This window comes from Hyperolius riggenbachi, chromosome 7, assembly GCF_040937935.1.
Source record: "Hyperolius riggenbachi isolate aHypRig1 chromosome 7, aHypRig1.pri, whole genome shotgun sequence".
NCBI lineage: Eukaryota > Metazoa > Chordata > Amphibia > Anura > Hyperoliidae > Hyperolius > Hyperolius riggenbachi.
In genome coordinates this window covers 92,609,559-92,622,173 of record NC_090652.1, presented here as the reverse complement: position 1 = coordinate 92,622,173, position 12,615 = coordinate 92,609,559, and the positions used below count along the sequence as shown (strand labels likewise).

Here is a 12,615-nt window from a genome sequence, read left to right as displayed (position 1 = left end):
TAATACTGGAGGGGAGCCCGGGCCACCGGCGGGGAGCAGAGGAAGCCTGAGGTATGTTTATTTTTTTTACCCTGGATGTGTCCTTTAAGTACAATTTATTAATACATGCCATTATACAAATCACACATAGTCATTCTAGTAGTGGCTGATTGATGCAGGGCCCTGAGTAGGGCCCTCTCTAGAGCTGGGGCCTGGTTATGGTCATAACCTTTGCAACCTCTATTCCTCTGCTCATGTTATGGTGATCTTAGCAGCAAGAACGATCAGTGGCGTAGCTAAGGAGCTGTGGGCCACGATGCAAGTTTTACATTGGGGCCCCCCAAGCACTCTATACATAACAATTGATACGGCGCACCAAAACCTGCCATTGGCAACTACAGTGTCAGAGGTGCAGGAGGGGGATGGGGAGAAGTTTGTTAGAAGTAATTATTATGAGCGCAGGACCAATAGAGAGCTAATACTGCAGTTGAGGAAGGGCACAAAGGCCCCGATGTGGTCACAACCTCTGCAACCCCTATTGCTACGCCCCTGATACTGACGTGAGAAAAGCAACAATACATAGCTCTGGGTTAGGTATTGCCTGCTAATAGAATTTATGAACCCATATTTATGAGTATAGGTTTCCTAAGGCATTAAACTGTATAAAAATTACAGATAGGCAAGGTTTTATACATGTTGGTTATCTTTCAAATAAACCGTGCGGGAAATGGTTTTCTCATACCTCGAAAATTCTATAGAGGGAAATAAAGCTCCATGAGTGGAGGGCAGATATTCAGTTTGGCAGAGAAGGAGAATTAGATTGATGAAGATAAGCTCTGTGTCTGCTGCAGGGCTCGGAAATAGAGTTAGGACAAGCCAGCCATAGCAAGATGCCTGACATGTTATTTAATGTAGCCATAAAGCAGCATAGAGCTCGCTGTTGTTATTTCTGGCTGCACACAATTAGATTGGCTGGAAGGGGATGCTGCGAGTGGAGGTTAGGGGAAGAGGTGAGCTGGGGAGGGACGGATGGATGCTGCTGTCTGTGTAGCACGGATGACAATGAGCTTGCTTTGCTCTGAAGGGGGGCATTCGAGAAGCAACATCTGTCCTTTCTGCTTTGAATAGCCCCGCCTTTGGCTAGCGCTGATTGGCTGGCAGCTTTCACACTGGCTGTAGTCGGGAGAGCTTGGCAGCGGCGATTGGCCAGCAGCGCCGTCACTAGACTCCGAGGCCACGCCTCTACTCAGGGCTGCTTACCGGTTCCTGAGAGGTGAGTGGAGAGAGGCGCCGCGGCGCGCACCGGAAACGTGACGAGGAGAACTTCTATAGGGGTACAACACCTGTCTGCAGCGCTGAAGAGGGCAGGGAGGGCGCTGGAGTGCAGGGGTCAGGGCTGAGCATTGGTGTACAGGGCGGAGGGATAACTACTATTAGGCTCAGGGATGATGATGTGGTGACATTTTTTGCAACTTTATCAGATTTTGCAACCGGTTGCATTTATTTATAGGTATAGCTATCAGAAAATGCAACCTAACCATTGACTTTAACCTATCTGTATCAGAAAATGCAACCCAACCAAACCCTATTCTCACACAGAACCCTCCCCTCTTGCTCAACTAATAACCCCCCCTGAGGGAACAATCCCCCCTCTTGCCCAACTAATAACCCCCCCTGGAGGGAACAATCCCCCTTCTAGCTCAATGGGATCTGTGGTTGCAAAAAATTACAGGCGTGTTAACAGAGAGGAGCCACGCCTACACAGCCATACACTGTCCTCTATGGCAAGTTGCAAAATATGATGGGTAGCAAAATTTTTCACTACACCACATTGGAGGGCAGGGCTGGGGGCCAGGTGTTGGGGTTCAGAGCTGAAGGACAGGTTTTTGGGTTCAGGGCTTTAGTGTAACTATTGGGGTTCAGGGCTGAGTATATGTTATTTTGATGGACAACTGAGCAATAATTACAAGTAAGAGAGGGTTTAGGACCAAGTATTGGGGTTCAAGAAAAAGGGCACCATATTTGGGTAAAGGGCTGAGCGCTAACCACCATGTTGCAGAGCTAGAGGCTTTGTTTTGGTATGGAGAGCTGAGACTAACTATTGACTGACATTCAATTATTGGGGTGCAGGACAGAGGGCTAATATTGGGTGCCACATCTAGGGCTACGTTTTGGGGTGCAGGGCTGAGGACTAAATATTGGGGTGCGGTGCTGAGGGCTAAATTTGGGTTTCGCACTAAGAACTAAATATTGGGGTGCAGAGCTTAGGGCCAAATATTAGATGCAGGAACCTAGGGCTAAGTATTGGATACTGCACCTAGGGCTAAATATTGAGGTGCAGGGCTGAGGGCTAAATATTGGGATGCGGTGCTGAGGGCTAAATTCGGGTTCCGCACTTAGGACTAAATATTGGGGTGCAGAGCTGAGGGCTAAGTATTGGATACTGCACCTAGGGCTAAATATTGAGGTGCAGGGCTGAGGGCTAAATATTGGGATGCGGTTCAGAGGGCTAAATTCGGGTTCCGCACTTAGGACTAAATATTGGGGTGCAGAGCTGAGGGCTAAGTATTGGATACTGCACCTAGGGCTAAATATTGAGGTGCAGGGGTGAGGGCTAAATATTGGGTTCTGCACCTAGGGCTAAATATTGAGGTGCAGGGGTGAGGGCTAAATATTGGGTTCTGCACCTAGGGCTAAATATTGAGGTGCAGGGATGAGGGCTAAATATTGGGGTGCAGGGTTGAGTGCTAACTCTTGAGGTGCTGGCCTCGCTTTTGTGGTATAGATCCTGTGAGTTAGTGCGCAATGTTTGTGTGTCGAGCAGAGGGGTGAAGGCTAAATATTTAGGTGCAGATTTTAAGCTACTGGAAATATTGGAGTACAAGACAGACATAAAGGCTCAAAAGTTAGGGTTCAAGCGTCTAGTACAGGAGTAAGTTAGCTTTAAATTTAAAGTTAGGGTTCAGGCGTCTAGTACAGGAATAAGTTAGCTTTCAATTTGAAGACCAGGACCAAAGAGAGAAGAAGGCTGAAGAGTTCTAGTTGAGTGTGAGATGTAAATTTTGGGCTTGACAGAAGTGGAGTGAGGTTATATTTTAAGAGCCATAGTGGGATAAGAAAGCTAACTATTGGGGCTTAGAACTGAGTAGTAATTTAGGGGGGAAGGAAGGTTCTGTACTGAGGTACAGGACTGAGAGGCAAAACTCAAATCTTGGATTGATTAATGAGGGTTCATTCACTATAGAGTTCAAATCAGTATTATTATGTAGTTTCTAATGAAAACCCAACACTAGGGTTCATGCCTGGTGGAGATAGTTCAGTGCAGGGCTGTAAAGCAGCAGAAACAGTATTTAAAACTGGAGGGCAGGGCTTACGGGGTGACAATTTAGTCTTGTACCTGGAACTTTCTGAGAAGCGCATTGGTCTATTGAGAAAGGGTTAATAATAGGTGTATGAGTCTAGGACAGAAAAGCTCCCTGTTACGATTTAGAAATTCACCGCTGTGGTTGTTATGCGAAGAGTGGAAAACTAAGCAGGCAACATTCATCAGTGAGGAGATCATTTTCAGGGTTAGAGTGCAGCTCTTTATCTAATGTTTGCATTGAACTGTATATTGCATGGAAGACAAAGGGTAAACTGAGGAGAAAATAAACTCGGCTTTTCTTGAACAGCGTGAACAATACATAAAGGCGGACGAGGACAACAGAGAACAGCACTGAGCAGAGTGCAAAAGAGAAGCGGCAGCCTGGAGAGCAGGTTGCAGAGACCTGCAGAGATCACACATATAGTTAAAAACTAGAAGGAGCTGGCACTGGAGGGAGTGAGAAGCCAAGGAGCAGGTTGAGTGGCAAGCCTGAGAGAGGGGGCAGGAACCATAAAGGTTAGACTAGAACAGATAGATTTGAAGCATCTGAGAAAACCAGAACGCAAAGCTTGACAGAAGAGTGAGCCAGGAACAGCCAGGGGCTTAGCAAGCTAAACAGGAGCAGAACGAAGACAACACAGCAAGTGTGGAAAACAGCAGAGCAAGCCTTACAGAAAGGACCATCAAAACACCGGAACAGTTGATTTCATGCTAAGAGGGGATTTGTATTTGTGACAACAAGAGCTTTATTGGTTGTAGCTGGGACGCCTGATTGTGTTGAAAGGGAGCACTTTGGACACATAAGCATTGGAGTTATTGAGAGACGGCTCTTCTGACAGCTGAGCATTGGATCCAAGAAGTGTATTGGTGACCGTGTTAGAGTTTTAAGCACCTGAACTAATTTAGCTATTTTCATCTAGGTCAGTCTTTCTTGGTGTTCGGTCATATCCAATAGAGTGTGTCACTGCAGCTTGGCAGAGGAGAGAAATGCTCCACTAGTCGTATACCTGCTGTTGACTTTTGAGGCACACCTCCGGTGCAGAGCTGTACTCATTCTTTTCTGGGACCCCGTATTCTTCCACTCAGCACTCTGGCTTGCACCCTGCTGACAGCGACACCTATCCGTCAGAGGATGTCGAGGAAGAAGAGTCAGAAAAGTAAAGGTAGCAGCTCCCCTGCATCATGCAGTGTCCCAGCCACCAAGGCGAATGGCAAGGGGGGCACCGAGTGCCACAGCAATGGCATGGTGATGTCAGGGCGCCCGTCCCTCAGCAACAGCGGGGAGTTCTACGATATCGCATTTAAGGTGAGACCCTGGATTGCTTGTTGCATGTGTCTGTCCAGTGTTCATGTCAACATAAGTTTATATTTGCCATTGCAGAAAAACAATCTTTCTTCAGTCTTAAATTATGTCACTGTTGACCATCAATGGTTGGAAGATACCCCTGCAGCACGTTTCAGCCTTTAGAAACGTGTAATGTTTCTCAAAGATGAACTTTGGGCACTTCACCAATTATACCAACTCAGCCTCTAGCCCCTCCCCTGTATAATTTTGAAACAGCCTAAAAGAAAACAACACCCACACATATCTCTGAAATGCATTTAGAGTTCAGAGTCACGTGATCTACAGCTCTTCTCCATGTATACCTGTGTAGCATAGGCTATATCAGTAGTCCAGGATACACCCCCTTCTGCAGTCCTATTAGCATTAGTTAGATGATGCATTAGAAGCTGTGGTTCCAGAGCCAATGAAAGGCAGCAACATTAGCAGTCACATGACTGCAACTTATGGAGCATTTTTTTGTCTATTTGTTGTATTTGAGTTTTTTGGTGGAGGTCTGGAGGTTTATTTTTTTTATGTTATTTTATGCAAAAACAGATACAACTGGAAAGTTTTCATCACTCCCTGCAACTCACAATCCTATGTCCTACCACTAGCTAGACTAGTGCCATGTTGTGTGGGAAGTTGTAAACTGCCTTATATTTTTGGCTGTGGAAGCATTACAGAAAACCTACAGGTATAATAAGACCACACATACATAGGGAGAGCATACACACTCCATGTAGATAGTGATCTGGGTGGAATATGGACCTAGAACACTGGTGCTGGAAGGAAGGTTTGCTAACTGTTCAGCTGCTGTACTTACTGTTTGAGTTTCCCAGTAGGTAAGACAGTTGCACCGCAGTGGCAGGATAGTGTACTGGTAGTGCCTGGATAGTGTACTGATGTAGGAGACCAGGATTTGAATTTTGGCTATTTTACCTATTTAGTAAGAAGTCCTTGGGCAAAACTTTCTAACACTGCAGGGTGGCCTCTTCTTGAGCAGCCTTAGTGGCTGCAGCTTTTGAATGCTTTGAGTCGGACAGGAGAAAATCGCAATACAAATGTTAGCATTATTATTATTAAAGAGACACTGAAGCGAAAAAAATATATGATATAATGAATTGGTTGTGTACTATGAATAATTCCTAGAAGATTAGCAGCAAAGAAAATATTCTCATACTTTTATTTTCAGGTATATAGTGTTTTTTCTAACATTGCATTATTCTATAATATGTGCAGATTACACAACACTCAGCATTCAAAATGATTCTTTCAGAGCAGTCTGTGAAGTAATGGCCTCTCCTCTAGCAGAGAAAAAGTAAACAGTTCACTTGCAGTTGAGATAATAAAAGTCAGATAAAAGCCCTCTCCACGACTAACTTAGTCGGAGAGCTTAATGGCTTGTTTTGCATAGAGATAACAACTGGAGTTTCTCAACTCTTCCTGTACTGGAAACAATTAGACTGATGTATCTGATCTTAATGTTTTATTTCTTAGCTGTACTACACATACAAATCATAATATCATCATTTTTTTTTCAGTGTCTCTTTAACTCTGCCATAACAATTGTATATAAGGAATTTACATGTAACAACATCATCCAGTCAGCTAAGAACTGCACCCAATAAAATGCAACAGGGAAAACAACTTTACTAATAGAGAATTACAATTCAGCCATATAGAGTATAACGAACCACAACTGGGACGTCTCGTATCTCTTCTTTGGTCTATTTGATGGCCATTTACTGAGGCATGCACAAGAATGTGTATGCTGCATATATTTTCTTTTGAAATGTTAGGCTTGTAATTTGTGTGTTTCTTTGTCAGAGTGCTTGTCATTTACTGTATCCTGCTTTTGTACCCAACGGTATTTGCCTCGGTTTGTTTCCTGCACCCCTTGTCAGTCAGTGTATATAGTTATTAGAGCACTTTAGAAATATATGACGATAACGGTAAATATAATGATCACCTCCAGTGGATAGCAAGTAGAGACAAATCCTTCCTCCAGGTGGCGTCATTTTCTTTCTCATTTTTTCAATTCGATCCAGTCATTTGTTTACATCACACTTCAGCTAAACAACTCTTCTATGTCAAAGAAAAGCTGTATGTGTGATTATTATTTAGTATTTATAGAGCACCAACATTTTCTGCAGTGCTGTACAGAGTATATTGTCTTGTCACATAACTGTGCCTTTAGAGGGGCTCACAATCTAATCCCTACCATACTCTTATGTCTTATATCGTGTAGTGTACAGTGGGTTGCAAAAGTATTCGGCCCCCTTGAAGTTTTCCACATTTTGTCACATTACTGCCACAAACATGATTCAATTTTATTGGAATTCCACATGAAAGACCAATACAAAGTGGTGTACATGTGAGAAGTGGAACGAAAATCATACATGATTCCAAACATTTTTTACAAATAAATAACTGCAAAGTGGTGTGTGCATAATTATTCGGCCCCCTTTGATCTGAGTGCAGTCAGTTGCCTATAGACATTGCCTGATGAGTGCTAATGACTAAATAGAGTGCACCTGTGTGTAATCTAATTTCAGTACAAATACAGCTGCTCTGTGAGGGCCTCAGAGGTTGTCTAAGAGAATATTGGGAGCAACAACACCGTGAAGTCCAAAGAACACACAAGACAGGTCCAAGACAGGTCAGGGATCAAGTTATTGAGAAATTTAAAGCAGGCTTAGGCTACAAAAAGATTTCCAAAGCCTTGAACATCCCACGGAGCACTGTTCAAGCGATCATTCAGAAATGGAAGGAGTATGGCACAACTGTAAACCTACCAAGACAAGGCCGTCCACCTAAACTCACAGGCCAAACAAGGATAGCGCTGATCAGAAATGCAGTCAAGAGGCCCATGGTGACTCTTGACGAGCTGCAGAGATCTACAGCTCAGGTGGGAGACTCTGTCCATAGGACAACTATTAGTCATGCACTGTACAAAGTTGGCCTTTATGGAAGAGTGGCAAGAAGAAAGGCATTGTTAACAGAAAGCATAAGAAGTCCCGTTTGCAGTTTGCCACAAGCCATGTGGGGGACACAGCAACCATGTGGAAGAAGGTGCTCTGGTCAGATGAGACCAAAATTGAACTTTTTGGCCAAAATGCAAAACGCTATGTGTGGCAGAAAACTTAACACTGCACATCACTCTGAACACACCATCCCCACTGTCAAATATGGTGGTGGCAGCATCATACACGGGGGTTGCATCTCTTCAGCAGGGACAGGGAAGCTGGTCAGAGTTGATGGGAAGATGGATGGAGCCAAATACAGGGCAAACTTGGAAGAAAACCTCTTGGAGACTGCAAAAGACTTGAGACTGGGGCGGAGGTTCACCTTCCAGCAGGACAATGACCCTAAACATTAAGCCAGGGCAACAATGGAATGGTTTAAAACAAAACATATCTATGTGTTAGAATGTATGTGTTGAAAAACGGCGCTGCTAATATCTGACAGTACAGTCCAACTCCCTTCTGAGGGCTGGTGCACACCAAAACCCGCTAGCAGATCCGCAAAATGCTAGCAGATTTTTAAACGCTTTTTTTTATTTTTATGAGGCGTTTTGCTAGCGTTTTGCGGATTGCTGCTGCGGTTTTCAGTATAGTAGATTTCATATATTGTTACAGTAAAGCTGTTACTGAACAGCTTCTGTAACAAAAACGCCTGCAAAACCACTCTGAACAGGCGTTTTTCAGAGCGGTTTGCGTTTTTCCTATACTTAACATTGAGGCAGAAACGCATCCGAAATCCAAAAAATGCCTCACCCAGGCATTTTTCGTTTCTGCAAAACGCCTGCCGCTCTGGTGTGCACCACCCCATTGAGATACATTGACCAAGCAGATCCGCAGCCGCAAGCGGATCTGAAAACGCCCAAAAAGCCGCTCGGTGTGCACCAGCCCTGAGAGGTGAGTTTAGCTGGAAAAGATATAGTTCTCCTGTTCTGTGTCTGCGCCTCTAAACGGGTATAGCCAAACCCTTCTTCAAATAGTTTTCAAATAATAGTCAGCGCTCCACTTCAAAATATCACACCCAGTAGGCACGGGGGAGAGCCCGTTAAACACTCTAAACGCCAGACTATCTTGCATGCTTGTGAGTAGTTTTTTATTCAATAAATCTGTTAACTTTTACGGAGTTACGCTATGGACTCTTTTCATTTATGAGGCACACTGAGGAAATACAGCATGCTAAGGATTAAGAGTGAGACAAGATCTTCAGCTTGAAGTACAACACATTGGATATCCGGCAGCAGATCGTTAAGGAATACATCAGAGCCTACTTTGACCAGTCTCACAGTGGTCAATTTGGACGGGTGAGTGCTGTCCCACAAGGGGCATCTTGACTTGTGATATTTTGAAGTGGAGCGCTGACTATTATTTGAAAACTATGTGTTAGAATGGCCCAGTCAAAGTCCAGATCTAAATCCAATCGAGAATCTGTGGCAAGATCTGAAAACTGCTGTTCACAAACGCTGTCCATCTAATCTGACTGAGCTGCAGCTGTTTTGCAAAGAAGAATGGGCAAGGATTTCAGTCTCTAGATGTGCAAAGCTGGTAGAGACATACCCTAAAAGACTGGCAGCTGTAATTGCAGCAAAAGGTGGTTCTACAAAGTATTGACTCAGGGGGCCCAATAATTACGCACACCCCACTTTGCAGTTATTTATTTGTAAAAAATGTTTTGAACGATGTATGATTTTTGATCCACTTCTCACATGTACACCACTTTGTATTGGTCTTCCACATGGAATTCCAATAAAATTGATTCATGTTTGTGGCAGTAATGTGACAAAATGTGGAAAACTTCAAGGGGGCCGAATACTTTGGCAACCCACTGTATGTATTGTAGTCTAGGGTCTGTAGTCTATTTAGGGGGAAGCCAATTAACTTATCTGTATGTTTTTGGCATGTGGGAGGAAACTCATGCAGACATGGGAAGAGCATACAAACTCCATCCAGATAGTGCCCTGGCTGGGATTTAAACGAGGACCCAGCGCTGCAGGGCAAGAGTGCTAACCACTACACTACCATGCTGCCCTGTGTGTGTGTGTGTATTTGTAAATTGTGTAAATTGACCCCTGTGTATTTATGTATGTGCATTTATATTTTTTACTATGAGGCCTCATGGTTTTAAAGTGAAATATGTGAATTTTGGCAAGTTCTGATCATCCTGAAACTTCATATACATGCTCAATTACTGTTTCCCTTAAAGTGTAACTGTCGGGCATAAAATAAAAAAATCAATTCGTTATTTTTATCTGGTAAACAAGTAATAAGGATGCTAATCGGGCAATCCAAAAGTTAACATCTCTATTACTTTTTTTTGTTTATAAATGATCATTCCCCAGTTTACCTGACTCTTATTTGGTACGTTGCCGCAAAAAAAAAAGTTGCAGGGCATGCTGGGTTGTCCTTTTTTGCTTCTGTACATTAGTTAAGTCTGAGGGGAAATAAAGAAGCAAAAAAAGACAACCCAGCATGCCCTGCAACTTCCTTTGTGCGGCAACGTACCAAATAAGTGTCAGGTAAAATGGGGAATGATCATTTATAAACAAGAATAGTAATAGAGATTTTAACTTTTGGATTGCCTGATTAGCATCCTTATTACTTGTTTACCAGATAAAAATAAAGAATTGATTTTTGATTTTATGCCCGACAGTTACACTTTAACGATCGGATTGCTTGTTAGGGTGACTTTTGGGGACTGAGCACTGTACAGATATGCTCTTATAGTTGGCTATAGCAGAGCTTCATTTTAAATCAATTATACATATATATTTTTTTAAATACTGTAGTTTTTGCTAAAGAAAAAGAATATACCTGTTGCATCATTCCCTATGTCTGCATCTTCTCAGTGACCTACAGATGCATGCTCACTCCCAGTCAGTGGGGACCTATTCTCCTTTAGCCACCTGGGCATAGAGAGGAAAGAGTGCCTGCCATGCTTCCTTGCTGACTGATAGCCTATCATAGCTGTTATGTGATTGTTTGCACTGTAATCTTACATATTCTCTAATGCAAGATCCAGATGGCTAAAGCTAGGTACACACACAATATTTCCAATGGCTGATTTATGGGCCAGAGAGATCTTTCAGAGTTGCCCATGGAGCTGGTCCTAAAAAAAATGACTGCTGGCTCCTGGATTCAGTTCCTGATACATACAGTGCTGCCTATAATTATTCAAACCCTGGAAATTTTAACTTAAAGTTACTTTTATTCAACCAGCAAGTAATTTTTTGATGGGAAATTACATAGGCGTCTCCCAAAAGATAATAAGACAATGTACAACAGGCATTATTGTGGGGAAAAAAAACAATTTCTCATCTTTTATTTACATTTGAGCAAAAAGTGTCCAGTCCAAAATTATTCATACCGTTCACAAACTGTCACAGTCTGTGGGAAAATCCAAAGTTCTGTACCATTCCAAATAGTCTAAGCTGTTCTAAAGCATCCTAATTACCCTGATTAATTGGGAACAGCTGTTTTAATCAACTCAACAGGTAAAAAACAGCAGCTTTCTGCAGCTGGCTTGTGGACTGTCATTGCTAAGATAAAGGAGCTCAGTGATGACCTGCGGCTGCACATTGTGGCTGCTCACAAGTCAGGAAAGGGCTACAAGGCCATTTCTAAATGTTTTCAAGTTCCAGTGGCTACAGTGCAAGGTATTATTAAAAAAACACAAGATGTTCCACACTGTGGGAAATTTCAGAGGACATGGTCGGAAGCCAAAAGTGACACCTGTGCTGGCCAGGAGGATAGTGAGAGAGGTGAAAAAGAATCCAAGGATCACCACCAAGGCCATCCTGGCGAATATGGGCTTTGCAGGTGGCAATGTCTCAAGGCAACAATCCAACGGACACTGCACACTGTTATAGTGGGGGTGGTGCTGCACTGATAAAAATCAAAACATGGTCGGTGGGATTTATCACACAAATATTATGCCCACATGAATACTTAATTTCTTCCTGCTGCTTCCTCAATATTGGGTGGGGGTACCCAAGCCCTACACGCCAAAAAGAAGTTTACACTGTACCCAATAACGGAGCACTGGATATAGAATATCAAAAAAATCTGCTAATTTTATTTTATTCAAGCCACGATGTAAATAAAAGTGTGTGTATATATATATATATACATACACACACACACACACGTAGTACACTCTCACACACCACATACACACTTGTGGGAGCTACCTGATGCCTTTTTTTTAAAAAAAATTGGTAACGATAATGACAAGTATTCAATAGACATATCAACAAGCTCCTGCTTGTATAAAAAAATATAATCATTATAGAATAATATTCTTACAATAAAAAATATATTGGTCTAGTAGCCTATTATTTGTCCAAAATGAGGATATAAAGTTGTGCAATCTCCACCACGGTAGAATCTGTCAATTAGGGGTACTGATAATATGCGCAATAAGTATGTGTACTAAAGTACCTCTCACATGAAGTTCCGGGATTCCTGCCGCCGTAGGTAGGTACTAATGTGCATGTGCACCCTGCACATATGATTGCTTCCAAGATTCCTGTCCCTGGACAGTAAATTAGTTCTGCCTGCCGTCCTCGGTCTAGCTGGATCTTCTGCGCACACCAGCCAGTCTGTGCGCACTGTTCTCCAATGGTTTCCGGAGTCCCCGCTGACGTCACTTCCTCCAAGCGCCTTCCTGCGTTCCTCTGAGTGGAGCGAGATACTTCCCTGTGTTCCCCCACTGGTATACTGGCGCCGGCTTGGATAGTAACCACTCTTACAGATTCCAACCACTTGGACCCCCACTGTGTAATACTAGGGTCTTCTGGGGCGCCCCTCCTAGTCTAGATCAACATGTTTCGACTAACCTACGGTCGTCTTCATCAGGATCAGTGGTTTGTTCCTGGTTGGTAGCCGTATTTATATGTCCATTCTGTCCCCTCCTACTTCCTACTGTAGAGGGG

At 43.2% G+C, this 12,615-nt stretch overlaps 1 protein-coding gene across 4 annotated transcripts in view; it reads left to right on the top strand.

Moving 5' to 3' along the window:
- The first annotated feature begins 1,233 nt into the window (after positions 1-1,233).
- Positions 1,234-12,615, top strand: part of RAB26 (RAB26, member RAS oncogene family) — a 704,373-nt gene continuing 692,991 nt past the window's right edge. For 3 of the 4 annotated variants that reach the window (XM_068244332.1, XM_068244331.1, XM_068244330.1), the window contains exons 1-2: positions 1,234-1,313; positions 3,651-4,649. In XM_068244332.1, the coding sequence (XP_068100433.1) occupies positions 4,476-4,649 (174 nt within the window). In that variant the 5' untranslated portion in view covers positions 1,234-1,313; positions 3,651-4,475. Of the gene's footprint in view, positions 1,314-3,650; positions 4,650-8,979; positions 8,989-12,615 lie in introns of those variants that run through there. The other variant, XM_068244334.1, reaches the window with a different exon arrangement.